A 23,591-nucleotide genomic window follows, 5' to 3' on the forward strand; every position below is an offset into this window, starting at 1 on the left:
CTTCCTCTCTTCCTATTTGAACATCCTTTATTTGTTTCTCTTGCCTGATTGCCCTGGCCGGAACTTCCAGTACTATATTGAATTGGAGTGAGAGAATGCATCCTTGTCCTGTGTCAGTTTGCAAGGGAAAAGCTTCCAGCTTTTGACCATTTAGTATAATACTGACTGTAGGTTTGTCATATATGGTTCTTATTATTTTGAGATATGTTCTTTCAATACCTAGTTTACTGAGGGTTTTTAACATGAAGCAATATTGAATTTTATCAAAGACCTTTTCTGCATCTATTGAGATAATCATGTGGTTTTTGTCTTTAGTTCTGTTTATGTGATGAATTACATTTATTGATTTGCATATATTGAACCAACCTGGCATCCTGGGGATGAAGCCTACTTGATCCTGGTGGATAAGCTTTTGGATATGCAGTGGATTCAGTTTGTCAGTATTTTATTCAGGATTTTTGCACTGATGTTCATCAGGGATATTGGCCTGAAGTTTTCTTTTTTTGTTGTATCTCTGCCAGATTTTGGTATCAGGATGATACTGGCCTCATAAAATGAGTTAGGGAGGAGTCTCTTTCTTTTCAACTGTTTAGAATAGTTTCAGTAGAAATGGTACCAGCTCTTCTTTCTACCTCTGGTAGAATTCAGCTGTGATTCCATCTGGTCCTGGGCTTTTTTTTTGGTTGGTAGGCTATTTATTTCTGCCTCAATTTCAGAACTTGTTACTGGTCTATTCAGGGATTCAGTTTCTTCCTGGTTCAGTCTTGAGAGGGTGTATGTGTTCAGGAGTTTTTCCATTTCTTCTAGATTTTCTAGTTTATTTGTGTAGAGGTGTTTATAGTATTCTCTGATGGTTCTTTGTATTTCTGTGGGGTCAGTGGTGATATTCCCCATATCCCCCATATCATTTCTGATTGTGTTTATTTGAATCTTCTCTCTTTTCTTCTTTATTAGTCAAGCCACTGGTCTATCTATAGTATCTTTTTTTTTTTCCCCCAAAAAACCAGCTCCTGGATTTATTGATTTTTTGAAGGATTTTTTGTATCTCTATCTCTTTCAGTTCTGCTCTGACCTTGGTTATTTCTTGTCTTCTAGCTTTGGGGTTTGTTTGCTCTTAGTTCTCTAGTTCTTTTTGTTGTGATGTTAGGTTGTTAACTTGAGATCTTTCTAGCTTTTTGATGTGGGCATTTAGTGCTATGAATTTCCCTCTTAACATTGTTTTAGCTGCGTCCCAGAGATTCTGGTATGCTGTCTCTTTGTTCTCATTAGTTTCAAATAACTTCTTGGTTTCCACTTTAATTTGATTATTTTCACAACAGTTATTCAGGAACAGGTTGTTCAATGTCCATGTACTTGTGTGGTTTTGACAGAATTTCTTAATCCTGAGATTTCTGTAGATGTCTATCAGGTCCACTTGATCAAGAGCTGAGTTCAGGTCCCATATATCTTTGTTAATTTTCCGTTTTGATGATCTGTCTAATATTGACAGTGTGGTGTTAAAGTCTCTCACTATTATTTTGTGGGAGTCTAAGTCTCTTTGTAGGTCTCTAAGATCATGCTTTATGAATCTGATTGTACCTGTATTGGGTGCATACGTGTTTAAGATAGTTAACTCTTCTTGTTGAATTCAACCCTTGACCATCATGTAATGCCCTTCTTTGTCATTTTTTATCTCTGTTGGTTTGTAGTCTGTTTTGTCGGAAACTAGGTTTGTAACCTCTGCTCTTTTCTGTTTTCTGTTTGCTTGGTAAATTTTCCTCCATCCCTTCATTTTGAGCCTATGTGTCTTTGCACTTGAGATAGGTCTCTTAAAGACAGCATACTGATGGGGCTTGGCTTTTTATCCAGCTTGCCATTCTGTGTCTTTTAATTGGGACATTTAGCCCATTAACATTTAATGTTAGTATTGTTATGTGTGAATTTGATCTTGTTAGCATGATGCTAGCTGATTATTTTGCAAACTTGTTTATGCAGTTGCTTTATAGTGTCCCTGGTCTGTGTACTTCAGTGTTTTTGTAGTGGCTGGTAACAGTTTTTCATTTCCAAATTTAGTGCTTCCTTCAGGCATTATTACAAGATAGGCCTGGTGGTGATGATTTCCCTCAGCATTTGCTTATCTGGAAAGGATCTTATTTCTCCTTCACTTATGAAGCTTAGTTTGGCTGGATATGAAATTCTAGGTTGGAAATTCTTTTCTATAAGAACGTTGAATATTGGCCTCCAATATCCCCTGACTGGAAATGCTCAGTTCTTCATCCTGGGGGTACTTGGTTCTTCGTTGGGTAATTTTCAGTGTACAGGAGGACCTCCACTTGTTTTGGTAAATTTATCATCAAGTATTTTATTATTTTTCTTGCTATTGTGAATTGAAATGCTCCTTTAATTTGATTTTTCAGATTGTTTGTTTCTAATATATGGAAATACACATACAAATTGATTTTTGTTTATTAATCATGTATCTTGCCACCTTGCCTAATTTGTTCATTGGTTCTGTTTTTTTTTTTTTTTTTTTTTGTCTTTTTTTTGGTGGATTCTTTGGGAATTTCTACAAACAGGATCATGCCACTGCAAATATGGCATTATCCTGTTTTATGCCTCATTCTTTCTTTTCTTTCTAGATGTCTTTAGTTTATTGAATGGAAATGGTAAGGGGGGGGACATTTCTGCTTTGTTTCTATCTTGGGAGAAAGTACTCAGTCTTTTAACACTGAATTTGTTTTTAACTAGTGAGGTTTTTGTAAAGGCCTTTATTATGTTCAAGAGGTTCCCTTCTATTCCAAATTTGTCAAATTTTATTGTGAATGTTTATTAGGTTTTGTCAAATGCTTTTTCTACACTTATTGTAATGATCATGTGTTTTTCTTCCTTTAATTTATTGATGTGGTGTACTATATGAATTAATTTTTGGATGTTAAACCATTCTTGCATTTCTGTGATAAATGGTGTATAATTCTTTTTATATATCACTGGAATTTGTCTGCTAATATTTCATTAGGGAGTTTTGTGTCTTTATTCAAGAGGGTTATTGGTCTATAGTTTGTTTTTTGTAATGTTTAGATTTAATTATTGTATAATTGTATAACCAGCATAATTCCGACCTCATAGAATACATTTAGAAATGTTTCTTCTCTATATTTTGAAAGAATTGTGAATGGATTCATATTATTTCTTTAAACATTTGATAGCATTCACCATTAAATTCATCTGCACCTTGGCCTTTCTTTTTGGGAAGATTTGTAATTACTAGTGCAATCTTTGTTATAGGTCTATTTGGATTTTATTCAGTTTTAGTAACTTGTTTCTTTTTAGAAATTTATTCATTTTATCTAAGTTATCCAATATGTTGGCATAAAATTGTACATCACATTTCCTTTTTTTTTTTTTTTTTTTTTGAAGACAGAGTCTCACTTTGTCACCTAGGTTGTAGTGCAGTGGCACAATCTTGGCTCATGGTAACCTCTGCCTCCCAGGTTCAAGTGATTCTCTTGCCTCATCCTCCCAAGTAGCTGGGATTACAGGTGCCTGCCACCATGCTCCGCTAATTTTTGTATTTTTAGTAGAGATGGGGTTCCACCATGTTGACCTAGCTGGTCTTGAACTCCTGACCTCAAGTGATCTGCCTGCCTACATTTTCTTATAATACTTTAAATTTCTAAGGGACAGTAGAGAAGTACCTTTTTATTTCTTATTTTGGTAATTTGTGTCTTTTATATTATTTTTCTTGGTCAGTCTAGTTAAGGGTTTGTCCATTTTGTTGATCTTTTCAAAGAATAATCTTGTTTCATTGATTTTCTTTGTTTTTCTGTTTTCATTTATTTATGCTTTAATTTTTTTTGCTATTTCTGCTTGCTTTTGGTTAATTTGTTATGATTGTTTAAATGTCTTAAGGTGGAAATTTAAGTTATTGATTTGATACCTTCCTCTTCTCTTCTTTTCTTTTCTTTCTACATAGATACCTAAAGCCACACTTTTCTCTACAAACATTGCTTTATCTGGATTCCATAAATTACACTATGGTGTGTTTTTGTTTTCATAAAAATATTTTCTAGTTGTATTTGCAATTTTTTTGATTCATGGGTTATTTAGAAGTGTGTTTTTAAATTTTCAGATTTTTGAGGATTTCCTAGATTTTTTCTCTTGTTCATTCTAATTTAATTCAATTGAAGCAAAAAGTGTACTTTTCAGTTTAATTTTTTGAGACTTTTTTTTTTTTTTTAAGATGGAGTCTCGCTCTGTTGCCCAGGCTGGAGTGCAGTGGCGGGATCTCAGCTCACTGCAAGTTCCGCCTCCCGGGTTCCCGCCATTCTCCTGGCTCAGCCTCCCGAGTAGCTGGGACTACAGGCGCCCGCCACCTCACCCGGGTAGTTTTTTGTATTTTTAGTAGAGACGGGGTTTCACCGTGTTAGCCAGGATGGTCTTGATCTCCTGACCTCGTGATCCGCCCATCTCGGCCTCCCAAAGTGCTGGGATTACAGGGTTGAGCCACTGCGCCCGGCCTATTTTTTGAGACTTTTTTGTGGCCTAGAATACGGTCAGTCATGAAGAATATTAATTATGAACTAAAAAGAATATGAATTCTGCAGTTGTTGGGTTAGTCAGTTAGCTTGTGTTGGCTAATAGTTTCATTTATCATGCCTATCATCCCGGCACTTTTGGGATCTGAGGCAGGCAGATCTCTTTTTTGTTGTTGTTGTTGAAACAGAGTCTTGCTCTGTCACCCTGGCTGGAGTGCAGTGGGCATGATCTTGGCTCACTGCAAGCTCTGTCTCCTGGGTTCACACCGTTCTCCTGCCTTAGCCTCCCAAGTAGCTGGGACTACAGGCGCCCACCACCATGCCCTAATTTTTTGTATTTTTAGTAGAGAGGGGGCTTTTACCGTGTTAGCAAGGATGGTCTCGATCTCCTGACCTCATGATCCGCCCACCTCAGCCTCCCAAAGTGCTGGGATTACAGGCGAGAGCCACCACACCCAGCCAGGAGGATCTCTTGAGGCCAGGAGTTTGAGACCAGCCTAGGCAACATAGTGAGATCTCATCTCTACGGGGGAAAAAAAAAAAATTCCAGCCATGGTAGCACATGCCTGAAGTCCCAGCTAGCTGGGAGGCTGAGGTGGGAGTATCGGAGTATCACTTGAGTCCAGAAGGTAGAGCCTGCAGTGAGCTGAGATTGTGCCACAGCACTCCAGTCTGGGTGACAGAATGAGACCCTCAGTAGTTTCATTCAAAGATTTTTTTTGTGCTTGTTGATTTTTTGTCTAGTTGTTCTCTCCATTATTGTGAGTGGAGTACTTAAGTTTCCAAATATGATTATTGAATTGTCTATTTCTTCTTTCAATTCTGTCAGTCGTTCTTTCATGTATTTTGAGGCTTGGTGTTTAATGTGTGTGCACTTATAATTTTTATGTCTTTGGGATACAGCGATGATTTTACTTTTGTGAAATGTCCTTCTTTCTTTCTAACAATATTTCTTGTCTTTAAGCCTATATTGTCTGATATTAGTATAACTTCTTTTTAAGGTTACTATTTACAATATATTTATTTCCATTCTTTTATTTTCAACCTATTTGGGTGTTGAATGTAAGGTGTTTCCCTTGTAGATAGCATGTAATTGGAGGTTATTTTTTACTTTTTATTTTTTGAGATGGAGTTTTGCTCTTCTTGCCCAGGCTGGAGTGTAGTGGCGCAATCTCGGCTCACTGCAACCTCCGCCTCCCGGGTTCAAGTGATTCTCCTGTCTCAGCCTCCTGAGTAGCTGGGATTACAGGCATGCACCACCATGCCTGGCTAATTTTGTATTTTTAGTAGAGACAGGGTTTCTCCATGTTGGTCAGGCTGGTCTCAAACTCCCGACCTCAGGTGATCTGCCTGCCTCGGCCTCCCAAAGTGCTGGGATTACAGACATGAGCCACTGCGCCTGGCCCAATTGGAGGTTAGTTTTTAATACATTGTACCAATCTGTCTCTGCTTTTTGGTTTGGATTTCTAGATCATTTGCATCAAATATAGGTATTTATATGGTTGAATTTATACTCAATATTTTGCTATTTTTACTACTTATTTTCTTTGTGGTGATCCAGGTATTATAATATATCTTAAATATCGTGATTTACTTTAGATTAATACTTATTTCTGATAAAATATAGAAACTTTGCTCCAATATAATGGAATTCTTTCTTCTCTGTACTGTTCTTGTCACATTACTACATCCATATTTTTTAAACCCAAATATATATCATCATAATTATTGCTTTTTCACAGTGCTATATCTTTTAAAGACATTGAAAGGAGAAATTAGAAAAACTATTAAAGTCTTTTATGTTAGCTCACACATTAACCTGCTTTTTGAGTTACCATCTGGTGTTATTTCCTATTAGCCTAAATAAATTTCTTCAGTATTTCTTGTAAGACAGGACTTTATTTCACTATTTTAAAAACAGATTTTGCTGGATATAAAATTGTTAGTTGATAGATTTTTTTTTTCTTTCAGCACTTTTTATGTTTTCACTGCCTTCTGGCCTACATTATTACAAATGAACAATCTGCCACTAATTGTATTAATGCAGCTTCCTTGTACATGATGAGTTATTTTCTTGATATTTTCAAGATTTTCTCTTTATGTTTGACTTTCAACATACTAAATGATGTATCTTGGTGTGTATCTTCTTGTATTTTTTTCTACTTGAGGTTGACTGAGATTTTAGATGTGTAGACTAATGTTTTCCCTCAAATTTTGGATGGTTTTGGCCATTATTTGTTCAAATATTTTTTTTCTGACCATGCCATTGTTTGGATGTTTGTTCTCCCAAACCCCATGTTGAAACTGGACCCCAGTGGTGGAGGTGGGGCCTTATTGGAGGTGTTTGGGTCATGATGTCCCTCACAAATGGCTTAGTGGCATCCTCATGGTAATTAGTGAATTCCTGATCTATTCGTTGAGACCTGGCACCTCCCCCTCTTTCTTTCTTTCTCTCTCATCATGTGATCTGCTCCCCTTTGCCTTCCACCACGGTTGGAAGCTTCTTGAGACTCACATCAGAAGCAGATATTGTTGTCATGTGCAGAGATGTAATATCTACATGATTTCTTCAACTATAATCAACATCAGTGATGTCTGTGAGTTTCCCAGTAGATTAGGCTATGTTTGTGACTGGGGACTGTGGCGAGGCTTTACTGGAGATGGGGGAACCAGGCAAGCCAGTCCGCAGTGGTGGCAGTGGCAGGTCAGGTGGATGGGGCCTTGGGCCCTAGGCAGTATGTGACACCAGCAGTGGCAGTGGCAGTAGTGGGCCAGTCCTCAGGCTGTCTGGTGGTGCATGTGAACACCATTAGTGGTGGCAGTAGGCTAGGTCAGCCAGTTTCCAGGCTCCTGGCTGGTGCATGTGGGTGGGCACTGGTTGGGGTTGTGGCAGGCTAGGTGGACCATTTTCCAGGCCCCTGGGAGGCATGCATGGGCACTGGTGCTGGTAGCAGATGGGGCTGCCAGATATCAGATCCCTGGATAGTGCATGTAGGCACCAGTGGTGCTGGGGTGGCCTGAGCTTGCCCTCAGGCCCAAGGACTGCGTTTGGACGGGCTGGTCCTCAGGCTTACTGAAGGCCCATGCAACCATGCAGTGGCCCTGCTGCTGGGAGCGTGTGGGGTTGCTGTCAGTGTTGGCAGCCCCAGGCATGTGGCTCTCAGGCTCTGGGGAGTGCATGCTTCATCTCCCTTTGTCCTGGGGGCGGTCTTCCCAATGTGCTACATCACCCCTTCTCTGGGGCGTAGTACACTTTGTGGGCTAGAGTGCTGGGTGCCTCTAGGCACCTGGGCATCCAGGTGCCCCACTTGTTCAGCCGGCATTGCGCTGTGGCAGCCCTGTGGGTGGACATGGGGGGATGTCAGCAGGGCTCCAGGGCTGTGGAAATGGGTCTTCTGGGTCCCAGGGCAGGATGCAATATGCTGGGGCTGGTCTTTCACCATAGGGCTGTGCTGCCTCTGCTTGGGTATCGAAGGGTGAGTGGGACTCAGTGTGAATTCCCTCTGAAACAATTTAGTCACCAGGAGTGCAGCTAGGCAGGGCCTGTGAAGGCTCAGGGGCTCCCCTGTGGCTTGTATTGCAGGCATTCATGGAGGGACCCTGGACCGTGGAATACCTCTCGCTTGCTTCTTCTCTACAATGGGGACTTCTCCTGGCTCTCAGCCGATCCTGGCCAGCCCAGCTGCTTCTTTGCTTCCCTTTCCTTCCAGGCCTCAGAGGTTCCCTGTCCCTTCCCTGCTGAAATTCTAGTTTTCTCTCCTAGATTCTCTGTTTGACATGTGCTTATCTGCTCACTGTTTTGGTACCTCTTTGTTGAGGAGGCAAACACAAATTTACCATAATTGTTTAGTAAATTATGGCCTCCATTAATCAACTCCTCTACATTCTTTAAAGATCTACCTAAACTTCTCTATATAGCCTGCAAATCAAAGGTATTTCATGATAACACCCATAGTGAAAGTATAGCTAAAAGAAGTATTATCTGGGATACTAATAATGGTTACTAAGTTTTGGTTTTGAGAAAAATATTCATCTAAGAACTGCTCAGGGAAACTGCTTGCATATCAAATCTACCTTAAAAGAAGATAAAGATGGGGCCGGGCACGGTGGCTCACGCCTGTAATCCCAGCACTTTGGGAGGCTGAGGCGGGCGGATCACCTAAGGTTGGTAGTTTGAGACCAGCCTGACCAGCATGGAGGAACACCGTCTCTTCTAAAAATACAAAATTAACTGGGCGTTGTGGCACATGCCTGTAATTCCAGCTCCTTGAGAGGCTGAGGCAGGAGAATCACTTGAACCCAGGAGGCAAAATTTGCTATGAGCTGAGATGGCGTCATTGCACTTCAACCTGAGCAACAAGAGTGAAACTCTGTCACAAATAAATAAATAAATAAAAAATAAAAATAAAAAAATAAAGATGCTCAAGCATCTGTGTTCAGTTATCACATTCAGATCAGGCTCACTAAGGAGCTAGTGTCACCAATGCAAATTTTAAAAGTAGGATGCTCTGATGTTTCAGGATTAGGATTTTCTCTTTGGTGCTTCTGCTTTATATTTGCCATATGCCTATTTTGCTCCTTTTCTCAATTTATGTCTGTTTTTTCTTTTTTAAAAATTAACTTTTGAAATTTTGGAAGAATTTTAGATATACGGAAAAATTGCTAAAAGACTACAGAGTTCCCATATATACTGTTTACTCAGTTTCCTGTAATGTTAGCTCTTATGTAGCTACATGGATACATTATATTTATTAAATACAAGAAATTAATATTGATACATTACTAGTAAGGAAACTGCTTTATTTGGATTTCTGGATTTCAACCTGTTTTTCTTCTACTGTCCATTTTGTTCTGGGATCCAATCCACGATACTACCCAGCATGCCCCCCTCTCAGACTCCTTTGCTCTGTTTCTCAGTCTTTCCTGGAATTTCATGACCTTGACAGTTCTGAGGAGGTCAGGTACTTTGTAGAACACCCCTTGATTTGGATTTGTTGATATTTTCTCATGTTCAGTGAATTTTAGGGAAGATTAACGTAGAGATGAGGTGCTCTCCTCATGACATCGTATCGTGGGGTACATGATATCAAGTTGACTTACCACCAATGATGTTGACTCTGGTTTCATTTCTGACCTGGCAACAACCTGCCTTATTCTTCTGTGATCTGTTTGGTACCCTGGTTGCTTCTTATTTTCAGAGATCCTGGAATGCTTATCCTTTTTCTGTGTTTTGATATTTGTGTCCTTTTCATTTTTATATGTTTTAACTAATTTTTTCCTCTGTTTCTCTAACTCTTGCTTTTCACATGTTCCCTTTTGCTGTATAAAATCTCATCACTGAGGTTCGCTGACCTACAGATATTCCAACCTATTGTCATTCATATCTAACTTGAAAATAGTAGAGATAAAATCAAAGACAATATTAAATTTTGTTCAATAATCTTCTGTTTAAAATATAGGGAAAAGGCAATACATCTTAGGAGAGTTTTTAAGAAAATGGTTAAATCATTTTTATGACAGACAGAGTAAGCTTCACTGATGTGGAATATCCTCTTATCCCAATGATGCCACCTAAATAGGTATTTTAGCGTAGCGCGTGGCCTATTAATTCATAAGAGGTTACAGGTTAGTTACAGGTAGATTTTTAATCCTATGCCAATCCTTAGACTGGGTTTATTTGTGTGGAAATAGTAAAAGTCCATTATAAAATAAGTAAATATTATTTTTTTGATGTTTTGTTGCAGATTTTAAATCACATATAGTCTGAGAAATGTAATGAAGATGTTTTAAGCATAGTTGGAAGAGATTAATTGATATAAAACTATTGTTTTGCTTCTTGTATTAAATTTGTCTTCACTCTCAGTTGTTTTCAATTCTCTAGGAACAAATATCCTATATTATTCCAATAGATGAGAAACTGTACACTGTGCACCTTAAACAAAGGTAAATTTTTATTCTTTAGTTTTGGATTTTAGTTTGTTTCTATGAAGCTCTTTACTCATAATAGAAAATGGAGTATGAGAAAAATACATGGAGTTATTATTAATTTTTTTGATTGTCTTAAGTAAACAGATGCTCTCCTGTGGCTTAATTAAAGTTTGGTTTTAATGTCTCAGTAGTCTTTGGTAAATGGGAGTTAGAACAAAAAACAGGGACTTATCTCCTGAAGACTGATTTATAATATTAAGTTGGCGGGACCAGCAGGACCTATATCATCAGGGCAGATGTCACAAAAATAAATCTGTAGCTGATTTATATCAGTTAGGGTTTATCAGAGAAGTGGGATGATCATGAGGAATATGGGATAGGGATTTAATACAGATCCTATAATATTGCAGAGCTGGCGAATACTTTATGGAAAATAGTCCTAGCCATATGCCACTCTTCAGAGAATTATTAAATAATTGAAATAATTTTCTATAGGGTTTAATTCTCTGATGTAAACCCAACTGGGAAAGGCTGGCTTGGAAGTCATTTGTGACATTCAAGAGGACAGCTTCAGCTAAGCTAGTAAAACTAGACTATATGGCATTGGAAAGAGGTGGATTATGAGAAACTAGAGGTAGCAATTATGGACTTTTTCAAAAACATCCCTCAGAGAAAAAAGAGGCTTACATGGATATTTTGAAGAAAGAGAAAACAAAATATATTGGTTGATGGAAAATTTCTTAAGGTGAAGAAAAGAGAGATGAAAGGCGTAAACAGGCTGCACGTGGTGGCTCTCTGTAATCCCAGCACTTTGGGATGCTGAGGCAGGTGGATCAAACTCCTGAGGTCAGGAGTTTGAAAACAGCCTGCCCAACATGGTGAAACCCCGTCTCTACTAAAAAATACAAAAATTAGCCAGGCATGGTGGCATGCACTTGTAATCCCAGCTACTCGGGAGGCTGAGGCAGGAGAATTGCTTGAACACGGGAGGCAGAGGTTGCAGTGAGCCGAGATGGTGCCACTGCGTGCCAGCCTGGGTGACAGAACAAGACACTGTCTCAAAAAAGAAAAAAAAAAAAAGGGGTGTAAACAAATGGTTTATTGTGTGTAAGATACTAAGTAATTCTGCCAAAGAAAAGGTTAACTTACTCTTTTAGGCAGAAGAGAAAAGGAATATGGTGGACGATAACCCAAAGATCTTTGCGAAGAGTATGAGGGAAAGTTAGAGAGCTCACATTGCATTTGAACATCTTATTAAGACTATAAGCAGTGTTGAGAAATGGAGGGACCTGAGCTTGGGAGAGGGATAGGACATGTGTATATCGTTTTGAGAAATTAACCGCTTAATGATTATGATAGCCTAATGACTATTAGGAAGCTACAGCAAATAGTTTATATGAAAAATAATGAGAAGCAGAACTATGGCTGCATAGAGATAGGGAGTTTCCTTTGTTTTTTTTTTTTTTTTTTGTGTGTGTTTTTAGTTTTTTTTTTTTATTATTATACTTTAAGTTCTAGGGTACATGTGCACAACGTGCAGGTTTGTTACATAGGTATACATGTGCCATGTCAGTTTGCTGCACCCTTCAACTCGTCATTTACATTAGGTATTTCTCCTAATGCTATCCCTCCCCCAGCCTCCCAGCCCCCAACAGGCCCTGGTGTGTGATGTCCCCCGACCTGTGTCCTTGTGTTCTCATTGTTCAACCCCGACCTATCAGTGAGAATGTGTGGTGTTTGGTTTTCTGTCCTTGTGATAGTTTGCTGAGAATGATGGTTTCCAGCTTCCTCCATGTCCCTGCAAAGGACATAAACTCATCCTTTTTTATGGCTGCATAGTATTCCATGGTGTATATGTGCCATATTTTCTTTATCCATTCTATCATTAATGGACATTTCGGTTGGTTCCAAGTCTTTGCTATGGTGAATAGTGCCACAATAAACATATGTGTGCATGTGTCTTTATAGTAGCATGATTTATAATCCTTTGGGTATATGCCCAGTAATTGGATGGCTGGGTCAAATGGTATTTCTGGTTCTAGATCCTTGAGGAATCACCACACTGTCTTCCACAATGGTTAAACTAATTTACACTCCCACCAACAGTGTAAAAGCGTTCCTATTTCTCCATGTCCTCTCCAGTATCTGTTGTTTCCTGACTTTTTAATGATCGCCATTCTAAGTGGCGTGAGATGGTATCTCATTGTGGTTTTTATTTACATTTCTCTGATGACCAGTGATGATGAGCATTTTTTCATATGTCTGTTGGCTGCATAAATGTCTTCTTTTGAGAAGTGTCTGTTCATGTACTTTGCCCACTTTTTCATGGGTTTTTTTTTTTTTTCTTGTAAATTTGTTTAAGTTCTTTGTAGATTCTGGATATTAGCTCTTTGTTAGATGGGTAGATTGCAAAGATTTTCTCTCATTCTGTAGGTTGCTTGTTCACTCTAATGATAGTTTCTTTTGCTGTGCAGAAGCTCTTTAGTTTAGTTAGATTCCATTTGTCTATTTTGGCTTTTGTTGCCATTGCTTTTGGTGGTGTAGTTGTGAAGTCTTCCCCCATGCCTATGTCCTGAATGGTATTGCCTAGGTTTTCTTCTAGGGTTTTTATGGTGTTAGGTCTTACATTTAAGTCTTTAACCCATCTTGAGTTAATTTTTGTGTATGGTGTAAGGAAGGGATCCAATTTCAACTTTCTACATATGGCTAGCCAGCTTTCCCAGCACCATTTATTAAATAGGGAATCCTTTCCCCATTTCTTGTTTTTGTCAAGTTTGTCAAAGATCAGATGGTTATATATGTGTGGTGTTGTTTCTGAGGCCTCTTTTCTGTGCCATTGGTCTATATATCTGTTTTGGTACCAGTACCATGCTGTTTTGGTTACTGTAGCCTTGTAGTATAGTTTGAAGTCAGGTAGTGTGATGCCTCCAGCTTTGTTCTTTTTGCTTAGGATTGTCTTGGCAACGCGGATTCTTTTTTGGTTCCATATGAACTTTGAAGTAGTTTTTTCCAATTCTGCAAAGAAAGTCATTGGTAGCTTGATGGGGATAGCATTGAATCTATAAATTACTTTGGGCAGTATGGCCATTTTCATGATATTGATTCTTCCCATCTATGAGCATGAAATGTTCTTCCATTTGTTAGTGTCCTCTTTTATTTCGTTGAGCAGTGGTTTGTAATTCTCCTTGAAGAGGTCCTTCACATACCTTGTAAGTTGGATTCCTAGGTATTTTATTCTCTTTGTAGTAGTTGTGAGTGGGAGTTCACTCATGATTTGGCTCTCTGTTCATCTATCATTGGTGTATAGGAATGCTTGTGATTTTCGCACATTGATTTTGTATTCTGAGACTTTGCTGAAGTTGCTTATCAGCTTAAGGAGATTTGGGGCTGAGACGATGGGGTTTTCTAAATATACAACATGTCATCTGCAAACAGGGACAATTTGACTTCCTCATTTCCTAATCGAATATCCTCTATTTCTTTCTCTTGCCTGATTGCCCTGGCCAGAACTTCTAACACTATGTTGAATAGGAGTGGTGAGAGAGGGCATCCTTGTCTTGTGTGGGTTTTCAAAGGGAATGCCTCCCATTTTTGCCCATTCACTATGATATTGGCTGTGGGTTTGTCATAAATAGCTCTTATCATTTTGAGATACATTCCATCAATACCTAGTTTATTGAGAGTTTTTTTAAGCATGAAGGGCTGTTGAATTTTGTCAAAGGCCTTTTCTGCATCTATTCTGCATCAATAATCATGTGGTTTTTGTCATTGGTTCTGTTTATGTGATGGATTACATTTATTGATTTGCATATGGTGAACCAGACTTACATCCCAGGGATGAAGCCGACTTGATCGTGGATAAGCTTTTTGATGTGCTGCTGGATTTGGTTTGCCAGTAATTTTTTGAGGATTTTTGACATGATGTTCATCAGGGATATTGGCCTAAAATTCTCTTTTTTTGTTATGTCTCTACTAGGCTTTGGTATCACGATGATGCTGGCCTCATAAAATGAGTTAGGGAGGATTCCCTCTTTTTCTATTGATTGAAATAGTTTCAGAAGGAATGATACCAGCTCCTCTTTGTACCTCTGGTAGAATTAGGCTGTGAATCCATCTGGTCCTGGACTTTTTTTGGTTGGTAGGCTATTAATTATTGCCTCAATTTCAGAACATGTTATTGGTCTATTCAGAGATTCAACTTCTTCCTGGCTTAGTCTTGGGAGGGTGTATGTGTCCAGGAATTTATCTATTTCTTCTAGATTTTCTAGTTTATTTGCACAGAGGTGTTTATAGTATTCTCTAATGGTAGTTTGTATTTCTGTGGGATTGGTGGTGATATCCCCTTTATCATTTTTTATTGTGTCTATTAGATTCTTCTCTCTTTTCTTCTTTATTAATCTTGCTAGTGGTCTATCAACTTTGTTGATCTTTTCAAAAAACCAGCTCCTGGATTCATTGATTTTTTGAAGGGTTTTTTGTGTCTCTATCTCCTTCAGTTCTGCTGTGATCTTAGTTATTTCTTGCCTTCTGCTAGCTTTTGAATTTGTTTGCTCTTGCTTCTCTAGTTCTTTTCATTGTGATGTTAGGGTGTCGATTTTAGATCTTTCCTGCTTTCTCTTGTGGGCATTTAGTGCTATAAATTTCCCTCTACACACTGCTTTAAATGTGTTCAAGAGATTCTAGTACATTGTGTCTTTGTTCTCATTGGTTTCAAAGAAAATCTTTATTTCTCCCTTCATTTCATTATTTTATTTACCCAGTAGTCATTCAGGAGCAGGTTGTTCAGTTTCCATGTAGTTGTGTGGTTTTGAGTGAGTTTCTTAATCCTGAGTTCTAATTTGATTGCACTGTGGTCTGAGAGACAGTTTGTTGTGATTTCTGTTCTTTTACATTTGCTGAGGAGCGTTTTACTACCAACAATATGGTCAACTTTAGAATAAATGCCATGTGGTGCTGAGAAGAATGTATATTCTGTTGTTTTGGGGTGGAGAGTTCTGTAGATGTCTGTTAGGTCCACTTGGTCCCGAGCTGAGTTCAAGTCCTGGATATCCTTATTAACCTTCTGTCTCATTGATCTGTCTAATGTTGACAGTGGGGTGTTAAAGTCTCTCATTATTATTGTGTGGGAGTCTAAGTCTCTTTGTAGGTCTCTAAGGACTTGCTTTATGAATCTGGGTGCTCCTGTATTGGGTGCATATATATTTAGGATAGTTAGCTCTTTTTGTTGAATTGATCCCTTTACCATTATGTAGTGGCCTTCTTTGTTTCTTTTGATCTTTGTTGGTTTAAGGTCTGTTTTATCAGAGACTAGGATTGCCACCCCTGTTTTTTATTTATTTTTATTTTTTTGCTTTCCATTTGCTCGGTAGATCATCCTCCATCCCTTTATTTTGAGCCTATGTGCGTTTTTGCACATGAGATGGATTTCCTAAATACAGCACACCAATGGGTCTTGAGTCTTTATCCAATTTGCCAGTCTGTGTCTTTTAATTTGGGCATTTAGTCCATTTACATTTAAGGTTAATACTGTTATGTGTGAATTTGATCCTGTCATTATCATGTTAGCTGGTTATTTTGCCCGTTACTTGATGTAGTTTCTTCATAACATTGATGGTGTTTGCCATTTGGCATGTTTTTGCAGTGGTTGGTACCAGCTGTTCCTTTCCACATTTAGTGTTTCCTTCAGGAGCTCTTGTAAGGCAAGCCTGGTGGTGACAAAATCTCTCAGCATTTGCTTGTTTGTAAAGGATTTTATCTCTCCTTCACTTATGAAGCTTAGTTTGGCTGGATATGAGATTCTGGGTTGACAATTCTTTTCTTTAAGAATGTTGAATATTGGCCCCCACTTCTTCTGGCTTGTAGGGTTTCTGCTGAGAGATCTGCTGTTAGTATGACGGGCTTCCCTTTGTTGGTAGGTAAGCCAACCTTTCTCTCTGGCTACCCTTAACATTTTTTTCCTTCATTTTAACCTTGACGGATCTGACAGTTATGTGTCTTGGGGTTGCTCTTCTCAAGGAGTATCTTTGTGGTGTTCTCTGTATTTCCTGAATTGGAATGTTCGCTTGCCTTGCTAGGTTAGGGAAGTTCTCCTGGATAATATCCTGAAGAGTGTTTTCTAACTTGGTTCCATTCTCCCCGTCTCTTTCCAGTACACCAATCAAATGTATATTTGGTGTTTTCACATAGTCCCATATTTCTTGGAGGCTTTGTTAGTTTCTTTTCACTCTTTTTTTTCTCTAATCTTTTCTTCTCACTTTATTTCATTAATTTGATCTTTAATCACAGATATCCTTTCTTCCACTTGATCGAATTGAAAGCTTGTGCGTACGTCATGAAGCTCTTGTGCCATGGTTTTCACCTCCACCAGATCATTTAAGGTCTTCTCTACACTGTTTATTCTAGTTAGCCATTCGTCTAACCTTTTTTCAAGCTTTTTAGCTTCCTTGCGATGGGTTAGAATGTGCTCCTTTAGCTCAGGGAAGTTTTGTTATTACCGACCTTCTGAAGTCTACTTCTGTCAGTTTGTCAAACTCATTCTCCATCCAATTTTGTTCCCTTGCTGGTGAAGAGCTGAAATTCTTTGGAGGAGAAGAGGCGCTCTTTTTTTTTTTTTTTTTTTTGGAATTTTCAGCTTTTCTGCTCTGGTTTCTCCCCATCTTTGTGGTTTTATCTACCTTTGGTCTTTGATGTTGGTGACCTACGGATGGGGTTTTGGTGTGGATGTCCTTTTTGTTGATGTTGATGCTATTCCTTTCTGTTTGTTAATTGCTTCTAACAGTCAGACCCCTCAGCTGCAGGTCTGTTGTAGTTTGCTGTAGGTCCACTCCAGACTCTGTTTGCCTGGGTATCACCAGTGGAGGCTGCAGAACAGCAAATATTGCTGCCTGATCTTTCCTCTGGAAGCTTCATCCCAGAGAGGTACCTGCTTGTTTGAGGTACCTGCTTGTTTGAGGTGTCTGTCGGCCCCTACTGGGAGGTGTTTCCCAGTCAGGCTACATGGGGGTCAGGGACCTGCTTGAGGAGGCAGTCTGTCCATTCTCGGAGCTCGTACGCCTGCTGAGAGAACCACTGCTCTCTTCAGAGCTGTCAGACAGGAACATTTAAGTCTGCAGAAGCTGTCTGCTGCCTTTTGTTCTACTATGCCCTGCCCCCAGAGGTAGAATCTATAAAAGTAGTTGGCCTTGCTGAGCTGTGGTGGAATCCGCACAGTTCGTGCTTCCTGGCCACTTTGTTTACAGTGTAGGCTATTCAAGCCTCAGTAATGGTGGATGACCCTCCCCTCATCAAGCTGCTGCGTTGCAGGTTAATCTCAGACTGCTGCGCTAGCAGTGAGCAAGGCTCCATGGGCATGGGACCTGCTGAGCCAGGCACAGGAGAGTATATCCTGGTCTGCTGCTTACTAAGACTGTGGGAAAAGTACAGTATTTGGTCAGGAGTGTACAGTTTCTCCAGGTACAGTCTGTCACAGCTTCCCTTGGCTAGGAAGGGTAAATCTCCCGACCCCTTGCACTTCCCACATGAGATGACACCCCATCCTGCTTCAGCTCACCCTCTGTGGGCTGCACCCACTCTCCAACCAGTCCCAGTGAGATGAACCAGGTACCTCAGTTGGAAATGCAGAAATCACTGCTCTTCTGCATTGATCTTGCTGGGAGCTGCAGACCAGAGATGTTCCTGTTTTGCCATCTTGGAAACAGGCCTCCCTTTTTTGTTTTTCAGAAAATGCTGATGCAACAGAAAAAAGATGTAGTAACAGATTGACTATAGCGGTGGCAGGGATTTGGTGGGGTAGAGGGAGGATGAGAACAGACCTGAGTCAGGTATTATGGCTCCCTGTTGGAGATGCTGGATATGAGGTGCTTGTGGGATATCCCACAAGGGAAAATGTCCTGATGGCAGTTAATTTAGTTTAGAATGGGGGAGAGAAGTGTGAGTATCCACATTCTTTCGTGACGAAAACTCTCTGCAAATTAGACCTAGAAGAGATATACCTTAAAACAATAAAGGTCATATATGACAAAGCCATAGCTAACATCATACTCAGTGGTAAAAAGTTGAAAGTTTTTCATCTAATATCAGGAACAAGATAAGCATGCCCATTTTCTTTCACCTCTTCTATTCAACATAGTATTAGAAGTCCTAGCAAGAGCAATTAGGCAAGAACAACGAATAAAAGGCATCCTAATGGGAAAGAGAGATGTTAAATTGTTCCTGTTGCAGGTGACATAATCTTATATGTAGATTACTTATAGAAGACCCTAAGGACTCCACCAAAATTTGTTAGAACCAATAGTCAAATTCAGTGAAGTTGTGGGATATAAAATCAACATACAAAAATCATAGCATTTCTATACATTAATAACAAATTTTCCCAAAATGAAATCAAGAAAACAACCCCATGTACAATAGCTACAAAAAATAAAATACATAGGAGTTTAACCAAGGAGGTGGAAGATCTGTATACTGAGAGCTATGAAACATGAAGAAGGGAATTGAGGAAGACACAAATAAATGGAAAGAACATGGATTGGAAGAGTTAATATTATTAAAATGTCCATACTGTCCAAAACGATCCACAGATTCAATGCAATCCCTATCAAAATTCCAATGACATTTTTCACAGAAATAGTAAAATTCCTATGGAACCCCCAAAAGGCCCTGAATAGCCAAAGCAATACTGAACAAAAAAAAAAAAAAAAAAAAAAAAAAACAAAGCTGAGGCATCACACTACCTGACTTCAAATATATTGCAAAGCTATAATACTCAAAGCAACCTTTTTATATAAGTGGTAAATGAAACCACAGAAATGAACAAGATAAATCTATACAGGTGGGGGTGTATGTTAAAGGTAAGAAAGAGAAACAGCCTAGAATTGAATGCCATGGAAACATTTAAGGGATGAAGGAAGGATCCAAATAAAGGGACTTAAAAATGTAGAAAGACAGGAGAACCAGGAGGAAGTGGTATCTATCATTATCGCTGAAGAAGAGATGGTTTCAAGAAGGGGAATGTGGTCCACAGTAGGAAATACTTGAGAGTATTTTATTTATTTATTTTTTGTTTTATTTATTTTAAAATTATTTTTATTATGTATTTGTTTTTGAGACAGGGTCTCTCTCTGTCACCCAGGCTGGAAAGCAGTGGTGCGATCTCAGCTAACTGTAGCCTTGAACTCCTGGCTCAAGTGATCCTCTCACCTCAGCCTCCCGAGTAGCCGGGACCACATGAGTATACCACCACACCTGGCTAATTTTGGTATTTTTGGTAGAGATGAGGTTTTGCCTTGTTACCCAGGCTGGTCTCGAACTCCTGAGCCCAAAGCAATACCTACACCATGGCCTCCCTAAGTTTTGGGATTACAGGAGTGAGCCACCCCGCCTGGCTGCTTTCAGAGTATTTTTACTTGACGTAAAACTGTGAGATCAGTTTGAGTGGAGGCTTTCCAACAGAAGCTAGTGTGGGTGGCCTAATTAAGTTACGTTGGGTTGAAGAGTGAACATGAAGTGAGGAAGCATAACTAAAATAGCATCATGAGTACAGGGATTAATACCAAAGTTGAACTTACACTGGATGTTTCAGTACATATGCTCAGATGAATATGACCTTTATACAATACTCTTCCACTTCATTATAAAAGTAATATATGTGCATAGTAATAAAGCTTTAGAAAGAATGTAAGAACAGAAAACTCTGACAATCCAACATCCTGTTTATGTCTATTAATTTTTTTTTTTTTTTTTTTTTTGAGACGGAGTCTCACTCTGTCGCCCAGGCTGGAGTGCAGTGGTGTGATCTCGGCTCACTGCCTCTTGGGTTCAAGAGATTCTCCTACCTTAGCCTCCTGAGTAGCTGGGATTATAGGTGCCCACCACCACACCCAAGTAACTTTTGCATTTTCAGTAGAGACAGGGTTTCACCATGTTGGCCAGGCTGGTTCCAAACTCCTGACCTCAGGTGATCTGCCCACCTTGGCCTCCCAAAGTGTTGGGATTACAGGTGTGAGCCACCACGTCTGGCCATCTTTTACATTTTAGAATGCTCTTCTTTCAGTCTCTTCTTTTTTTCTTAAAAGGAGTCCATTAAGGTAGGAAAACTATTTTGAGTAAATGTATATTGCTTTAAGTAAACATTAAATATATGTCAAAAGAAAATATTACCTTTATATCAGGTTAACGACATTTTATCTAAAGATTCAGATAGTAAATGTTTTAGACTTTGAAGGCCATATGTTCTTTGTCAAAACTAGTTAACCTCTCATAGCATGAAAAGAGCCATGACAATATGTGGGTGAATGGGTGTGGCTGTGTTTTAATAAACCTTTATTTACAAAACAGAGGGTGGGTCAGATTTTGGCTGAGAGTGTCAAGTTTACTGTGTTTTTATATGTTTCAAAAAGAATAATTTAAAAAATTTCCTCTTTTTTATATTCAGATATTTTTTAGCAGATAATTTTATGATTTATTTGTATGATCAAGGATCCATGAATGCTCGTTCTTCAGATATTCAGGTACGATTTAAATTCTGTGTTTTATAGTTTAAAAAAATTTTTTTTTGCATTAAATAAATGCTTTATTATACGGAAGGCTCTCAGGATTCACAGGGGATATATTTAAGATATTTATTGATTAATGATCAGGCTTCTCCTGAAGTTTTGGTAAAGACAAATTAGATTGACTTAGCACCTTTCGCATTGCCGAGAACATAGTCACTATTTTTTTAATTATAGATATTTTGTTAAATAGAATATTTATTATTTATTTATATTTTGTTTGTAAGAATATAAATTAATGAGAAATGTGGACACAAATGTTATGAGACACAAATCACAGATCAAAAACTCTTTCTTTTTTCTTAACTCTTCCTCATCTCATCCATCATTTATACATCCATAAATCCAACTGACCCTGCCCTTCAAACTAAGTGTCCAGCATCCACTTTCTTCCTCTTCCTCTATCCACTGAGACCAACCATTTCCAAGTAAACGCCATCTCTAGTTTGGATTATTGCCATAACTTCCTGAATAATCTCCCTGCTTCCTCACCTTGTCCATCCCTTCATTTTATTTATTTATCCCTTTATTTATTTATTTTTGTATTTATTTATTTATTTTGCCCAGGCTAGAGTGCAATGGTGCAATCCCGGCTCACTGAAACCTCCACCTCCTGGGTTCAAGCGATTCTCCTGCCTTGGCCACCTGAGTATTTGGGATTATAGGCATGCACCACCACGCCCAGCTAATTTTTATATTTTTAGTAGAGATAGGGTTTCACCATGTTGGCCAGGCTTGTCTCGAACCCCTGACTTCAGGTGTCTACCTCAACCTCCCAAAGTGCTAGGATTACAGGTGTGAGCCACCATGCCGGGCCTCAGTCAGTTCTCAATATGGTGACCATATTGATCCTGTTAAGACATAGTCAGATTATCCTGCTTCTCTGCTCAGAACCCTCCACGGATGGCCTCCCACCACTCACAGAGTGAAAGCCAGAGTCACCCGGTTCCCTTTTACCTCTCTGACCTCATTTCCTGTTATTTTCTACCTCGTTCACTTTGTTCCAGCCTTGTTCTTCAAATATAACAGCTATGTTCTCCTTTCAAAGACTTCATGCTTTCTATTTCCCGGTATCCAAATGCTTGTTTTTTCCCCAACAGACCCATATGTTTTTCGTCCTCATTTCCTTCAGGTCTTTACTCAAAATCACCCTATTAGTCCTTGACTAACCCCTACTTTAAATTGGTCTCTTACTCTTAATACTCCATTTCCTTGACCTTTTTTTTTTTTTTTTTTTGCCCTTTTCCCATGGCAGTTATCAATACATGATTTATCATATATATTTTATTTATTTACTTTATTTTCTGTCTCCTCAGTGCAATATAATCATCCCAAGGACAGGGCTTTTGGTCTGTTTTATTCACTGATGTAACACCAGTGCCTAGAAAAGTGCCTAGCACATACTTGGAATATAATAAAAATTTGTTGAAATATTAAACTAGATATGTTGCTTCATTTACATTGGATGGGATCATCATTTTGCTTTACTGTTCCCTTTTCCTTCCCTTAGTTCCATCTAAGCAGTGTGTTAATAAGAAATCTTAACTTTATTTATAATAAAATTTACAGCACCATTGGATATTGGAAATTATATAATTTTCACATCTGTGACAATGTTTGTGACTCTGTGTATCTCTAGCTTGATTGTACTGTGCTCAGAGACTAATTCTGTACAATTTAATTCCTTTACAATCTGTTAAGTCCTGCTTTATGGCCTGGAGTATGGTTTCCATTTTGTAGATGTTCCATGAGTGTTTAGAAAGCATATATTCTAAAGTTTTTAGGTATAGTATTCTGCGTGTATTAACTAGGTCATACTAACCACGTTGTTCAAACCTTTCGTAGATTCTGAACACTTGATCTATCAGTTACTAAGAGAAATTAACTTTAAAGAACTTTTTATAACTGCAGATTTTTAAATTTTTACTATTCTTTCAATTGTGACTTTATATATTTTGAAGCTGTATTATTAAGTGAATGCCAATTTGGAATATTTGTGTCTTCCTGGTAAATTGAAATGATTATCATTACCACATGTCTCTGTTTATCTCTAGTAATGTTTCTGGCCTTAAAGTCCACATTTCCTCTCTTAGTGCAAATTCAGAATCATCCTTTCGGTTTGTGTTGGCATCTAGCCCTTCAATTTTCCTGTGTCATTGTATTTTTATGACTCTTTTTTAGCACCATATTAATTAGGTTTTTAAAGAAATCCAGATTTACCATTTTTGTCTTTTAATTGAGGACCTAAATTTATATACTGGGAGATATTTTTACCTGAAGCATGAGACAACACTTTGGAAGCCGGGTGTAAAATAGTAATCTCAGGTCATAATCCATTATAAAGTGTAGTTAATATAGTGTAAGTGGCAATTATGGGGAGAAATTTTTTTCTGAATGTCACTTTACTTGTACTGATAAAAATCATGGAGCCTGTGAAAAATATTCAGAAGGTTCTATCAAGTATAGAAGTAGGAAGTCACTAGAAAGTTTTGTCACTTCCTAAGTAACTACTTTACTTTTTTTCTTTCCTAGACTCAATGCTACTATCATTAAGTAACTACTTTACTTTTTTTCTTTCCTAGACTCAATGCTACTATCA

The 23,591-nt window shown here is 38.5% G+C and overlaps 1 protein-coding gene across 3 annotated transcripts in view; it reads left to right on the forward strand.

Moving 5' to 3' along the window:
- The window catches only part of ADAM32 (ADAM metallopeptidase domain 32), a 194,334-nt gene that overhangs the window by 17,525 nt on the left and 153,218 nt on the right, over nucleotides 1-23,591 (forward strand). For all 3 annotated transcript variants that reach the window (XM_023214500.2, XM_023214501.1, XM_023214498.1), the window contains exons 3-4: nucleotides 10,396-10,457; nucleotides 20,875-20,950. In XM_023214500.2, the coding sequence (XP_023070268.1) occupies nucleotides 10,396-10,457; nucleotides 20,875-20,950 (138 nt within the window). The remainder of the gene's footprint in view (nucleotides 1-10,395; nucleotides 10,458-20,874; nucleotides 20,951-23,591) is intronic.

The sequence above is a fragment of the Piliocolobus tephrosceles genome, chromosome 7 (assembly GCF_002776525.5).
Source record: "Piliocolobus tephrosceles isolate RC106 chromosome 7, ASM277652v3, whole genome shotgun sequence".
NCBI lineage: Eukaryota > Metazoa > Chordata > Mammalia > Primates > Cercopithecidae > Piliocolobus > Piliocolobus tephrosceles.